The following is a 13,751-nucleotide window of genomic DNA, read 5'->3' as shown; positions in this document are numbered from 1 at the left end:
AGCAGGGGTGTGCCACCTGTCCTGTCCCTTCAGAGCCACCTCAACGATTCTCACTGCGCTTCCACCCAGGGTCAGGCCAACTGCAGCTCGGAGGCCCTCGTCCAGCCAGCCACAGACTACTACTTCCACTTCTACCGCCTGTGTGATTGAGCTGTCCTCCAGGGGCAGCACCATGCCAGGGACCAGGGGTCCTGGGCACCCCTCCCACACTGGATGCAATGGTGTTACACTGGAGCCTGCTGCTGGCCAGCTCTCTGCTGCTCACTGGCCCTCCGGGACTAGTGAAACTGGAAGTCCTCACACTGGAGTTGCTGTTCCTGCTGTCATCCCTCACCCAGCACAGAGGGAGCCGGAGAGACTTCCTGGGCCAGGACAGGGCCCAGTCACGTCTGTCTAGTACAGTGGTTGCAGGGCTGGCTTTAGATGTCCTGGAGGCAAGGGGAAGCCTGTGACCCTAATTTGTCCAGAGCCCACCCTCCCCTGCCTTCCCTTTTGAGACCGGGAGCTACCCCTCTTGGAGAGGACCTACCTACTTTTGAGATCAGCCAGGGGCTGGGATCCAGCCCTGAGACTTGGCTGGGACACCCATAGGTGAAGGGGGGCCAGACAGCTCTCAGCCTCAAAGCTGCTCCCTGGGGGATGGCTTGGCAGTGGACTTTTTGGGGTTTGACTGTTACGCTGGACTTGGACTTCTAAGCTTCAAGTGTGGCCCAGGAGGTGTCTTCCTGGGAGAGCTTGGCAGCCAAGCCCAGCCCCGGACAGGTTGGAGAGAGACTTCTGTGCCTTACGTCTACTCAGTGCCTGACGAAGCTGTCCGCAGGTCTGAGCCAGAGGGGTCGGTAGGCCAGGTAAGCCTTGGACCCTTGAACCTGGGGTATACTGGAAGGGGAAGTTCCACGTGATCCCCCAGATGGCCTGTGCTCATGGGAGCTTCCAGAACAGTGGTGTCAGCGGCCCCATCGTCCGAGCAGAGGAGCAGGCATCCCTGCAGGCAGCAGGCTGGGCTTGGCTGGTGGGCGGATGCAAAAGCTCTTGCTGTTGTTAATGAAGTGATTACTAAATGCACTTAAGCCAGGGCAGGAAGGAGCAGAAGCATGGAGCTGGAAAGCCCAGAGTGGGTCACAGCCCTGGGGTGACACTAGCTAAGATAGGGCCTGGGCTCAGAGCCTGAGACACCCATGTCACTCCCAACTGCCAACGCCGGTCTCTCCACTCTGTCTTCTGGTGGCCTTGTCTCTCCACATCAAAGGCTCACTTGCTGCACTTGGGAGCTAAGCTGGAGGGACACCTGCTCGGCAGACCCCATCTCTGTCCACCCCTTCCAGGAGTGGAGGGGTGGGCTTCGGTTAGGGAAGCTGCTTTATCCCAAGTGCCAACGTAATGTTTCCTAGTGGTGCCTAGGGCACTCGGAGGCCACATCCAAGCCCATGGAAGGGGTGAGGCAGTCATTCAGCTGTGTCTGCCATGGACTCAGAACTAGGAAAGGGAATTCCGTCCTTGCCCTTGGTATTCTGCCACCTCTTTGAGAACCAGGCCTTGCCTCCACGCCACCTCTCACTCATAGCTCTGAATGGAGACTGTTCTTGAAGAAACCAATGAACCACAGGCTCCCTTCTGCCGTGGATCACAAAGCACTTACCCGTGGGACAGGGAAATACCAGGGCGTGAGGGGACAGCAGGGTTATCTTGCTTCCGAGCCCACCCCCGTTGGCTCACTCCCTACTTGTGAAATAGGAATTGTGTGACTCCACATGCTGTGCTAGGGGTGGGGGTAGGGGTGGGTTAGGACTCCTCTGCTCTCCCCCCTCCCACTGGAGGGCCCCTCCTTATAATGCCTTAAAACTGCCAAGTCCTATCCTTTGTAATAGGAATCTGGGGCTTCTTCAGCGGGGGGAGGTATATTCTCGGACTGCGGCCCCTCAGTCTTTAACTGGAAAGTGACCCTCCTCTGCCCTCTGGAGCCCACTTGGACACAGCGTAGCCCTTATCCTGTTAGCAGCTGGCTCTGTTCTGTGCCTGGTGAGGGGTCCTCAGTACAAGTTGCTGGGACTCCAAGCTGCTTGAGGGGGTCAACCCTGGACCAAAGTTGCCTTCAGCCCGAGGTAAAGGGCTTCAGGGACAGCTAGTGGGCCACCTGCTGGAGGCTGGCTGCCTGGCCCGCCCTGCCCTCCCTGGGTTCAGCAGGCCGTCCCTCCCTTCCCTCCTCTTTGTTTGTTCCTGTAGCCACTGGGCTAATCTCCCCCTAGCTTCAAGCTGTATATAGGGCCTCCCGTGCAAACCCCCACCACACCCTGCCCCTTAGAAGCCTGCATGTGCATAGAGCGCCCTCCCAGTTAACCCCCAGTTCCCCTCCCTGAGCTGTGACGCATATTTATCATGCACCCTCTCTGACTCTGAGGTGGGCAGAGGACAGCAGCCCCAGGTCTGCTCACTTCTGGTCTCCTGATCGGTTCTCTTCTTCTGGAGTAAATATACATATATAAATAAATGTATAAATGCTGCTTTGTATCTGAGCTTGCCTCCCTGATTCTGGAGGTTGTCCTGGTTGAAGAGGGAGTCACCCATGGGACTGGGACCGACTGGAACTTGGAAGTCCTTCCTAAAAAGTCTGGAGTCCCCAGCCTGTGAGCCAGATGGGTGCTTTGTGTCCCTTATCCTGCTTAGTGTCTTACAAGGGCTGGGAAAGGACTCAGCAGCTCCTCCCTTGGCCATACCTCCTTTGCCCACCCCTTAACTGCCACCCACCTGAGTTAAAAATAGCTATCCAGCCAAAAGCCTTCTTGGGGAACAAGCTGAACCCGGTGAAGGCACCCAGCCCAGAGAAAGGATTGGCCCAGGGCAGAACTGACTTATATGGGTCCAGGACTGACTGCTATGGGTCCCTAGGAAGTCTGTTCTAGAAACCACAGAAGGGGGTAGAGACCCAGACCCTTCCTGTCCACAGGTTAAACTCTAATGACAAGATACCCCTGGCACATTATAACCCTCAGCCCCAGCAGCAGAAACTATGCTATAGGCAGGCAAGAAACAGTAGAGTGGGACCGGGAAGTCATGTGGGTCCCAGTATCACCCCTACTCCCATAGAATGGGCACTGGACAGGACTGTCACACATCTGCTTTTATTGTGAGAGCAGGTGGGACGCTTCCAGCAACAGTAAAAAAGAAAAACATTTTTACAAAAATGGAGGTTCCGGGAAGCCGCCTGGCTGGTACCTGAAAGGGGAGGGATATCCAAATGAGACCAAAGACTGTTCTTTCCACCTCTTCTCCCTGAAGCCCTGCGCCTAGGGCAGGGACCAACAAGCACAATCCTTTACGGATGAGCCTCCGGAGCCGATTCTCCATGACCTGGCGGGAGGATTATCTGCAGGAGTTTCAAGGCCCAGGCCCTGATCCCTTCCAGGAAGCCCGCTTCCCAGCACCTTCCGCAAGTCACTTGATATGACTTTTTATTTTATTTTTTTTTATTTTTTGACAGGCAGAGTGGACAGTGAGAGAGAGAGACAGGGAGAAAGGTCTTCCTTTGCTGTTGGTTCACCCTCCAATGGCCGCCGCGGCTGGCGCGCTGCAGCAGGCGCACCGCACTGATCCGATGGCAGGAGCCAGGTGCTTCTCCTGGTCTCCCATGGGTGCAGGGCCCAAGCACTTGGGCCATCCTCCACTGCACTCCCGGGCCACAGCAGAGAGCTGGCCTGGAAGAGGGGCAACCGGGACAGAATCCGGCGCCCCGACCGGGACTAGAACCTGGTGTGCCGGCGCCACAAGGCGGAGGATTAGCCTAGTGAGCCACAGCGCCGGCCATGTATATGACTTTTAAGAGTGAAAAGGGAAGACCACAGGAAGCCTGCATCCACATCCCAAAGCCAAACTGAGGTCTTGGGCAGTCTGGAGAACTCAGCTGACAAAGTCTGTCCCACATGGCCAATTCCCCACGTGGGGCAGGAAAGAGGCACACGTATCTCATGTCCCTGTCCAGAGGTTGCCTCCATTAGCCAAGGAGTCTGGCCCAAGGGTCCCACTGATGTGGATGTGGGGAGCTTCTCTAGACTGTCGGAGGCTCCAGCATCCCACCCTGTCAGCTCTTACCCTTGGAGCTCAGACATAGATGCCAACCCACAGCAGGAGGAAGAGGACTCCAAAGCCCATGAAGAGCGAGGCCACCAAGGAGATGAGGAGCTCTTTGTAGATGTCCCGAGTGTACTTGGTGGACGTGACCTCGTAGCTGGGCACAGCTGTTAAGGAGAAGCAGAGATAGACTGCAGAGTGCAGGGAGCCTGGCCGGCTCAGTGTGGCAGGCAGAGGGCCCAAGAGATGCCTCCACTCTGACGCTCCATGTCACTCTCCACCACTTAAGAAATGAGACCCAGAGGTTAGGTGACTGGCCCGAGGTCATACAGCTCACCTGTGGTGGAGCGAGGGCTGGCCCTCAGGCTTCCTGACATGAGTACACCCCACTTATACCACCTCTCCAACGTTAGTTCTCCCATCCCCAGCCTCCGCTCCAGTTGGGACCTTCTGCTCACTGTCTTAGACATCTGACAAGCAAACCAAACTCACCTGAACCTGGAAAATAAGGCCACAACTTTCCCTGGACATCATGAGCCTTGCTCTCCTCATCTTCTCCCATCCCCAACCACATACGCAAAACTGGTAGGGTGCACGAATCCACCGCGGTTTCTCCCTCAGCTTCCCATGTCCTGAGTTCTGGCCCACTCAGTGAAAGGATACACGAAGAACCAGGCGGTGAAGAACATGCCAATGGCCAAAAGCACAACGGTCAGATGAGGGAAGACGGCTGGGTTCACTGGGCTGGTGTATCTGCTCATGGCCTCGAGCTCCTAGGGGAGGACGTGAGAATACAGCCATCATGGAATCCCATGAGTCCAACCTGGGGACACTGAGGGGTTACCCACAGACGCTCAGTCCCTGATGGAAAATGGCACAGTATCTGCACATAACCAATGCGCATCCTCCTGTACACTTTAAGTCGTCACTAGATTACTTATGATACCTAATTCAATATAAATGCTATGTAAATAGTTGTTATACTGCATCATTTAGGGACTATGATATAAAAAACTATGTGTTCAGTACAAATGCAATTTTTTCTTTTGAATGTTTCTGATCCATGGTTGGCTGAAACCTGGATGTGGAACTTACAGAGAGAGTGGACTATATATCTTAAAACTGAAGTGGTAGGGTGGCAATGTAGCACAGTAGGTTAAGCTGCTACCTGAGACACCAGTATTCCACATCAGAGTGCCGGTTTGAGTCCTGGCTGCTCCACTTCTTCTTCCTTTTTAAAAATTAATTAATTTATTTGAAAGAGTTGCAGAGGGAGAGGCAGACAAAGGTTTTCACCCACTGGTTTACTTTCCAAGTGGCTGCAATGCCCAGAGTTGAGCCAGGCCAAAGCCAGGCAGGTCTCCTACATGGGTGGCAGGGGTCCAAGCACTTGGGTCATCTTCCGCTGCCTTTCCCAGGCCATTAGCAAAGAGCTGGATTGGAAGCAGAGCAGCCGGGATAAAAACCAGGGCCCATGTGGGATGCTGGGTTTGCAGGCAAAAGCTGTACCCACAAACGCCACAACCCAGCTGCTCTACTTCTGATCCAGCTCTCTGCTAATGGGTCTGGGAAAGCAGCAAAAGATGACCCAAGTACTTGGGCCCCTGCCACTCACATGGTTGACCAAGATGAAGTTCTGGGCTTCTGGCTTTGGCCTGGCCCAGCCCCGGCCATCATGGCTACTTGGAGAATGAGCCTGCAGATGGAAGCTCTCTCTCTCTCTCTGACCCTCTCTGTCACTCCGCCTTTAAAATAAGCATTAAAAACCAAAACACCAAAGTGGCACTTTTCAATATGGGACAAGAAGGGTAGCTTAGAGGCTGAGACACAGAAGGTAACAGGCTGCAGCTCAAACATCCTTAGCATTTTCCGACACCAATGGCCACTATGAAACGTAGTGAAAGATATACTTCCTGTCTGGGAGAAAAATCACATAGAGAAAAAGTTTTCTTACAAACTTCAGAGCTTTGTGGATGTATGCCTACAGACACCAAGCTGGGGATCCCTGCTACAAGGCACGGACCTGGACTGGTACCTAATCTCAATTTCTAATGGAGAATTCCTCCCACTACACGTTTATGGATTCTCAGGACCCATAAGCAAAAGAAAACAGTTAGAATTCTGGCTCCAACAAGTAATCTGAGTCTTGGTGAAGTGGTTACAATAACATCTATTTGGGGCCCGCACTGTAGCACAGTGAGTGGGCTAAGTGTCTGCCTGCAGCACTGGCATCCCATTTGGACACCTGTTCGTGTCCCGGCTGCTCCTCTTCCGATCCAGCTCTCTGCTATGGCCTGAGAAAGTGGTAGAAGATGGCCCAAGTACTTGGGCCCTTGCACCCACGTGGGAAACCAGGAAGAAGCTCCTGGGTCCTGGCTTTGGTTTGGCCCAGTTCTGAAAGTTGTGGCCATTTGGGGAGTGAACCAGTGGATGGAAGATCTTTCTGTCTCTCCCTCTGTCTGCAACTCTGTGTCTCAAATAAATAAAATCTTTTAAAAAAATAATATCTATCTGACACAGAGTTGCTGTATGATTTAAGAAAGCTGATGCATGTCCACCATCTAGTTTAGTGCCCCACATACAGTAGCTGTTCAATAGGTGTTTGTTTCCTTCCTAAGGTTGCAAGGAAGATGATGAGATAATGCCTGTGAAAGAGGCTACACACGTCAAGTTTTGTACAAATGTTCACTTCCATTGTCACCCACTAAGCCAACGCTTCTAAAATCCAGAACATAACAACTCGGGAGAAGTAAACTGACCCCATTGTTCCAAGAGATACTGGAATTGAATTCAGTAAACAATTATGTCCCCCTCACCCCCCTAAGAACGATGAAGACAATCGCGGCTATTTATCCAGCCTCCAATTACGGGCCCTGTGTTGGGCACCGGGAATACAAAGGCTAATAGACATCACCCAGAGCTAGAGGCGCGTCAGATGGTGGTCACTAGGAGGCGTGGCAGAAAACAAAGGCGGCCAAGAAACGTGGCAAGAGGTCTGTGCAGAGGCTGGGGGCGCTCCCAAGAGAAGGGGACCAAGTGCCCGTGAGAGTCCAGACACTGGCCAGGGCCTTGTGGGATGAGTACAAGGCGGGGGAAGAACTTTCTAGAGATCACAGGGAACACACACACAAGTTCCAGGGTACTCAAAGTGCACCTCACACCCCTCACCCTTTATAAACAGCAGGAGCTGAAGCCCAGCGGGGCTACATCTCAGCCTACGGAGTCCATGGCAAGTCCTTCCTCGCCCCTCAGCTCAAACCGGGGCCCCAGGAGCGCTCCAACATCTGAATCTTGGACTTGAGACCTCCGCGAAAGTACGCGGTGTGAATCAGACCCCGAGCCGTGCTCTCCGCCCTGCTCAGAACTCCCCTCATCCCTCTCACCATTTTGCCGGGCACAGCCTAAGTCGCCACTCCGCCACCGGAAGAACACGTCGGCAGGAGCAGGCGCCTTGTTCGTCCGGAAGAGGAAGTGCTCTCGTGCGAATGGCATTGTGGGACTTGTAGTCTTTTAGTTTCAGGTGTGCTCGGAGCTGGGATCTGTGGGGCCTGATGTAGTACCCTACTCCTGGAGCAGAGTGAGCAACGCAAGAATAGGGAAGGCTTAGCTGAGCGAGTCCTTTCTCCCTAGCGAAACTGTTTGCCTTGGGAGCAAGGTGTTCGAGAGAGCCAGAGCGTGCACTACGCTCCCCAGGAAGCTGTGCGCCGCGGGCCGGTCACGTGACGGGAGCGCGGGCTTTGGAAGGCGGCGGAGTGAGGGTCTGCCCGCGACAAGAGCTGAGGGGAGCGGAGCTTAGGACTGTGCTGGGCAACACCTGGCGAAGCGCTACCTGCCCAGGCCTCGCGCCGCAAAGGCCAGGTGAGACTCCATGGGACGCTCCTGAGAGCGACGGGGGCCGCTTTGCGCCGGGTGCCCTGTCGCTCGCGGGTTCTCAGGCCGTCCCGCCACTTTCCCGTTGTGGGATTTGGGATCTTTTGCATAACCTCCGAGCCCCTCCTTTGCTTGTAGAAGGAGGCCCATAACTACCACGTTATGAGGTCGTGGGGTATTATTTTTTATTATTATTGTTATTTTTTAAACTAAGGCTTTGGACGCAAAGCCTGTTCGCAGCCTCGCTTGCTGAGGCCCCTTGGCTGCTGTATTGAATGCCGCCGAGAGCGCCCGCGGCTCGCAGAGCGACGTGCTCTGCTCTGGGCACACGGGCTAACAGTGCTGCCCGCTTGGGGACCCGAACCCGAGGACCGGGTGGGTTCCGTCTCGGGCACCTGGGTCATGGCGGAAGATCGCCGGTTAACGCAGCGGGAATCCGCAAGACAGGCTCGGTTGTCACAGAGTGGAGAAGCCCAGAGCGAAGTGCGCTGTGACGCCGATGGTGCACGCGGGCGCCCGGACTCAAGGCCAGGGCTTGGCCACGGGCATTCACAGGGGAGCTAGAAGGAGATGGACCGTGAAGGAAGGGTGAGAGGTTGGCGGGAAGAGGGCACCGAAAAGGCAGCCCCGAGCACAGCCTTTCGATTGGGTTCCCAGACTGAGGAGGTTGGTTGTAGAGTATTTATTTATTTATTTGAAGAGCACAGTTACAGAGAGGCAGAGAGAGAGATTCCATCCGCTGGTTCACTCCCCGATGGCCGCAATGGCCAGAGCTGCGCCGATCTGAAGTCAGGAGCCAGCAGCTTCTTCTGGGTGCCCCACGCGGGTGCGGGGGCCCAAGCACTTGGGTCATCTTCTACTGCTTTCCCGGGCAATAGCAGAGAGCTGGATCGGAAGTGGAGCAGCCGGGAGTAGAACCAGCGCCCATATGGGATGCCGCACTACAGGCGGCGGCTTTACCGGCTGCACTACAGTGCCAGGCCCTGTAGAGGATTTCTTAATGAGGAACACCTGCTACCAGTGCGTACAGGATGACTTTAAATTGCACATAATTGTGTGCATTTAAAGATCTGTTAGGTGAATGCAAGTTCAGATTTTAACTGGAGGTGGCAAAAATGGTGATGGCAGTTTGGGAAAGATTTGCTAAGGGACCTGGGTCACGGATGATGAAGCACTGGCTCCTATTTGCAACTGCCCGCCAGTGTAGACCCTGTGATGAGCAGGTTCAAGTTGGTTGGGTTCTTGACTTCCTCTTCCGCTGACCCAGCCCCTGGCTGTTGCAGGCATTTGGGTAGTGAGCCGGCAGGTGGGCGCTCTATGTCTCTCTGCCTCTCAGATAACTAAGTAAAAACTACATGTATAATACATATATGTGTAGATTTCCCACAATTTTTTAAAAGATTTTATTTATTTGAGACAGTTACAGTGAGTTGTAGAGAGAGAGGGAAAGGTCTTATATCCGCAGGTTCACTCCCCAGATGGCCACAACGGTTGGAGCTGGGCTGATCCAAAGCCAGGAGCCAGGAGCTTCTTCCAGGTCTCCTATGTGGGTGCAGAGGCCCAAGTTTTGGGCCATCTTCTGCTGCTTTCCCAGGTCTTAGCAGAGAGCTGGATTGGAGCAGCCAGGAGTCGAACTGGTGCCCAAATGGGATGCCAGCACTGCAGGTGGTGGCTTCACCTGCTGCACCACAGTGCTGGCCCCTCCACAAAATTTTTGAAGCCCTGTTTCTTAGCTGCTATTTGCCTGTCCTTTAGGGCTCAGTTCTTCCAGCTTGCTCCCTAAACTCCTCAAGCTGCGTCCGCCATCTTCTCGTCTTCTCCAGTTCTTGATACATGGGTTTCGGTCTTGAATGAGAGGTGATAGTGCTGTCCTTGCCACAGGGTCCTCTCATGAACGTGGCAGTGTCTTTATTTCTCCTCTTTTGATAGACTGTAATTTTCTTGAGAACGACGGCCATTGTTTTGGTCATCTTCTCAGCCTTTGCAGTGCTGCATTGGAGTAGCTGGGACATGCAGTTGGTGTGAGGCACCAGTTATAACCCTCTTCTTCTTTGCAACCTTGAAGTTTCTCTGCCTCTTACTTGCCTTTTTTTTTTTTTAGCCATCCCTCCTCCAAATTGCCATGGGAATTCAAGGCCTGGCCAAACTGATTGCCGATGTGGCCCCCAGTGCCATCCGGGAGAATGACATCAAGAGCTACTTTGGCCGCAAGGTGGCCATTGACGCCTCCATGAGCATTTATCAGTTCCTGATCGCGGTCCGCCAGGGTGGGGAAGTGCTGCAGAACGAGGAGGGTGAGACCACCAGCCACCTGATGGGCATGTTCTACCGCACCATCCGCATGATGGAGAATGGCATTAAGCCTGTGTATGTCTTTGACGGCAAGCCCCCACAGCTCAAGTCAGGGGAGCTGGCCAAACGCAGTGAGCGGCGGGCAGAGGCGGAGAAGCAGCTGCAGCAGGCTCAGGCTGCCGGAGCTGAGGAGGAGGTGGAAAAGTTCACCAAGCGGCTGGTGAAGGTCACCAAACAGCACAATGACGAGTGCAAACATCTGCTGAGCCTCATGGGCATCCCATACCTCGACGCGCCCAGTGAGGCAGAGGCCAGCTGTGCAGCCCTGGTGAAGGCTGGCAAAGTCTATGCTGCGGCCACAGAGGACATGGACTGCCTCACCTTCGGCAGCCCTGTGCTGATGCGGCACCTGACTGCCAGTGAGGCCAAGAAGCTGCCCATCCAGGAGTTCCACCTGAGCCGGATTCTGCAGGAGCTGGGCCTGAACCAGGAGCAGTTTGTGGATCTGTGCATCCTGCTGGGCAGCGACTACTGTGAGAGCATCCGGGGCATCGGGCCCAAGCGAGCTGTGGACCTCATCCAGAAGCACAAGAGCATCGAGGAGATCGTGCGGCGGCTCGACCCCAATAAGTACGCTGTGCCAGAAAATTGGCTGCACAAGGAGGCCCAGCAGCTCTTCTTGGAGCCCGAGGTGCTGGACCCAGAGTCTGTAGAGCTGAAGTGGAGTGAGCCAAACGAAGAAGAGCTGGTCAAGTTCATGTGTGGTGAGAAGCAGTTCTCCGAGGAGCGAATCCGCAGTGGAGTCAGGCGGCTGAGCAGGAGCCGCCAAGGCAGCACCCAGGGCCGCCTGGACGATTTCTTCAAGGTGACCGGCTCACTCTCTTCAGCTAAGCGCAAGGAGCCAGAACCCAAAGGATCGGCTAAGAAGAAGGCAAAGACTGGGGCAGCAGGGAAGTTCAAACGGGGAAAATAAAGATGTTTCCCTTCACCGTATCTCCTTGACCCCAGAATATCTGCCTTGTACCCTCCAGAGCTACAGCTAGAAGAATCTCCATGGGGGTGGGGAGGGGATTCCATTACTTTCCTAGTGCTATGCTTCTCAGTAGCTTTTTCCTTTTTTTTTTTCCTTTCCCCACTTGATCTCTTGGCAGAAAGACATAAAGGTGTTTGTTTTCTTTTTTAGCTCAGGAAAGTGAGTCAGGCTCAAACCACTTCTCAGGCAGTTTAATGGACACTGGACCCATTGTTATATGAAAGTGATAGCAACAAATTTGGAGAAGGAAGAGGGAGATAAATGATGGAGATGAAAGACTGTGGAAATGAATTCCTGGCTGGCCAACTGATGGCCTGTGGGAGGTGATGGAACCAGACTGCTCTCTAGGTCAGCCTTGACCCACCCTGAAAGATAGCCATCAGGAAGACCCAGTCTTTGCAGGTGGTGAGAGCGCCCGACAGGCAAGCAGGAGGGTTTGGTTACTGGCTTTGTCTTGAGGTGGGCAGAAACTTGAACTTGCTATGTAATTTGAATCTTTACAGTGGTTATTTGGAGGAGTAGGGTGATAGTGTTCTTACGGCCTTTCTGAGGCAGTCGAACTGAATTGCGACGTTGGGTAAGACACTGGTTTGTGCGTCCTGTTTTTGTGTTAAAGATAAAAAGAGAAAAAAAATCAATAAAATAAAAGTAGCCAGAACGTCACATTCTTTGAGAACATTTGAAAAGAGCCCTAGTGCTCATGCTGGAATTGTGCTCTGGCACATGGTTTGAGTGTGGCCACAAGATGGCGCCACACCCCATAAAATGGCCCCAGTGGCTGTGGGAGAACTTTAGACCTTCGGGGGATGTTGGCTGGGAGAGGGATTTTAATGAGTTGATTGTTAGTCCTTTATCTACTTTGTGTGAGATAAAGGAACTCTGGAGAATCCTCATAATTTAGATCAACTAGCTCACCCAGATATCTGCTTTGCTGGTTTGTAAATTGAAATTGCCAGTCCAAAACCACTTGCCTGTTTCTTTTGTGACATCAAATACAGGTTGATGTTTCTCAAAGAGATGCATGTTTTTGAACTTCAGAGGGTTTATAATCCTGACAAAGCTTGGTGGGAGCTAGCCCATCTGAGTTTTTGATTTGTCATTCCTATTTCCGCCAGGAGAACCAGGATACTTCTCTGGAAGTTTCAGTTGACAGTGTCTCTGGACGGTACACAGGTAGAAGACCAAAGACCAGTGGTTTCTAAGGCGTTTAATGGAGCAAACTTTTTCCTCAAGTGAAACCTTGGGTTGAAGATTGACTGTAGGTTCAAGTAGGTGGGATTCAGTCTCCCCAGCAATGGCTTCAAAACCGGGGAAACTGCTGCGGGTGTAAACATACTCTTTCCTGTGGCTGGTGTTGTGGTACAGTGGGTTAAGCCACTGGCTGCCATGGCAGCAACCCCTGTGAGCACCAGTTTGAGTCCCAGCTGCTCCTCTTCTGATCCAGCTCCCTGCTAATGCATCTGGGAAAGCAGAAGAAGATGGACCAAGTACTTGGGCCCTGCTACCCATGTGGAGAACCTGGGAAGGAGGTCTAATCTCCTGGTTTCGGCCTGGCCAAGTCCTGGCTGTTGTAGCCACTTGGTAAGTGAACCAGCTGATGAGAGAACTGTCTCTCCTGTGTCACTCTTAAAAAAGAATTCTGGGGCGGGTGTTGTGGTGTAGCAGGTAAAGCTGCTGCCTCTGACACCTGCATCCCCATATGGGCACTGGTTTGTATCCTGGCTTCACTTCTGATCCAGCTTCCTGCTAATGATCAGGAGAAAGCAGCAGCAGATGGCCCAAGTGTTTGCGCTCCTGCAACCCAGGTGGGAGACCTGGATAAAGCTGGCTCTGGCCCAGCACTGGCCATTACGGCCATCTGGGAATGAACCAGCAGATGAAAAGATCTTTGTAACTTTCTTTTGATTTATTTTTTTTTAAGATTTTATTTGAGAGGTAGTTACAGATAATGAGAGGAAGAGAGGTCTTCCTTCCGTTGGTTCACTCCCCCAAATAGCCACAACGGCTGGAGCTGCGCCGATCTGAAGCCAGGAGCTTTTTCCTTGTCTCCCACATGGGTGCAAGAGCCCAAGGACTTGGGTCATCTTCTACTGCTATCCCAGGCCATAGCAGAGAGCTGAATGGGAAGAGTAGCAAGAACTGGAACTGGTGCCCATATGGGATGCCGGTGCCACAGGTGGAGGATTAACCTACTGCACCACAGCGCTGGCCCCCCTTTTTCTAAGATTTTATTTATTTATTTGAGAGGTACAGATAATGAGAGGAAGAGACAGAGAGAAAGGTATTTGTAACTTTCAAGGTAGATTTTTTTTTTTAAAAAATTTCTTTCCCAAGGGCAGGGAACTTTGTTTCACTACTGCTGTACTCCAGCAGTTGATGAATGAAGCACATTTTTCTAGACTGAACCAAACCACACAGCTTATTTGAGTCCCATTTTCTGGTTCAGGTAATTTGATTCTAAACCTATAGTAATGGTGATGGGGCCTGAGGC

The 13,751-nt window shown here is 53.0% G+C and overlaps 3 protein-coding genes across 12 annotated transcripts in view; 2 read left to right on the top strand and 1 right to left on the bottom strand.

Annotated features, from left to right (window-relative positions):
- Positions 1-2,508, top strand: part of MYRF (myelin regulatory factor) — a 31,413-nt gene extending 28,905 nt beyond the window's left edge. For all 10 annotated transcript variants that reach the window (XM_070069653.1, XM_070069652.1, XM_070069649.1 and 7 more), the window contains one exon: positions 70-2,508. In XM_070069653.1, the coding sequence (XP_069925754.1) occupies positions 70-150 (81 nt within the window). In that variant the 3' untranslated portion in view covers positions 151-2,508. The remainder of the gene's footprint in view (positions 1-69) is intronic.
- Positions 2,509-3,103: 595 nt separating this feature from the next.
- On the bottom strand, positions 3,104-7,585 carry TMEM258 (transmembrane protein 258). Its single transcript, XM_002721019.5, has 4 exons — positions 7,449-7,585; positions 4,729-4,838; positions 4,087-4,222; positions 3,104-3,213 (listed from the first exon to the last, which is right to left on the bottom strand). Exons 1-3 carry the CDS (start codon positions 7,449-7,451, stop codon positions 4,096-4,098), a joined length of 240 nt encoding a protein of 79 aa, XP_002721065.1. The 5' UTR covers positions 7,452-7,585; the 3' UTR covers positions 3,104-3,213; positions 4,087-4,095.
- A 148-nt stretch (positions 7,586-7,733) lies between these two features.
- Positions 7,734-11,923, top strand: FEN1 (flap structure-specific endonuclease 1). The gene is made up of 2 exons (XM_008274406.4): positions 7,734-7,923; positions 10,037-11,923. Exon 2 carries the CDS (start codon positions 10,058-10,060, stop codon positions 11,198-11,200), a length of 1,143 nt encoding a protein of 380 aa, XP_008272628.2. The 5' UTR covers positions 7,734-7,923; positions 10,037-10,057; the 3' UTR covers positions 11,201-11,923.
- The last annotated feature ends 1,828 nt before the right edge of the window (positions 11,924-13,751 follow it).

The sequence above is a fragment of the Oryctolagus cuniculus genome, chromosome 1, assembly GCF_964237555.1.
Source record: "Oryctolagus cuniculus chromosome 1, mOryCun1.1, whole genome shotgun sequence".
NCBI lineage: Eukaryota > Metazoa > Chordata > Mammalia > Lagomorpha > Leporidae > Oryctolagus > Oryctolagus cuniculus.
This window is presented reverse-complemented; position numbering and strand designations above follow the sequence as displayed.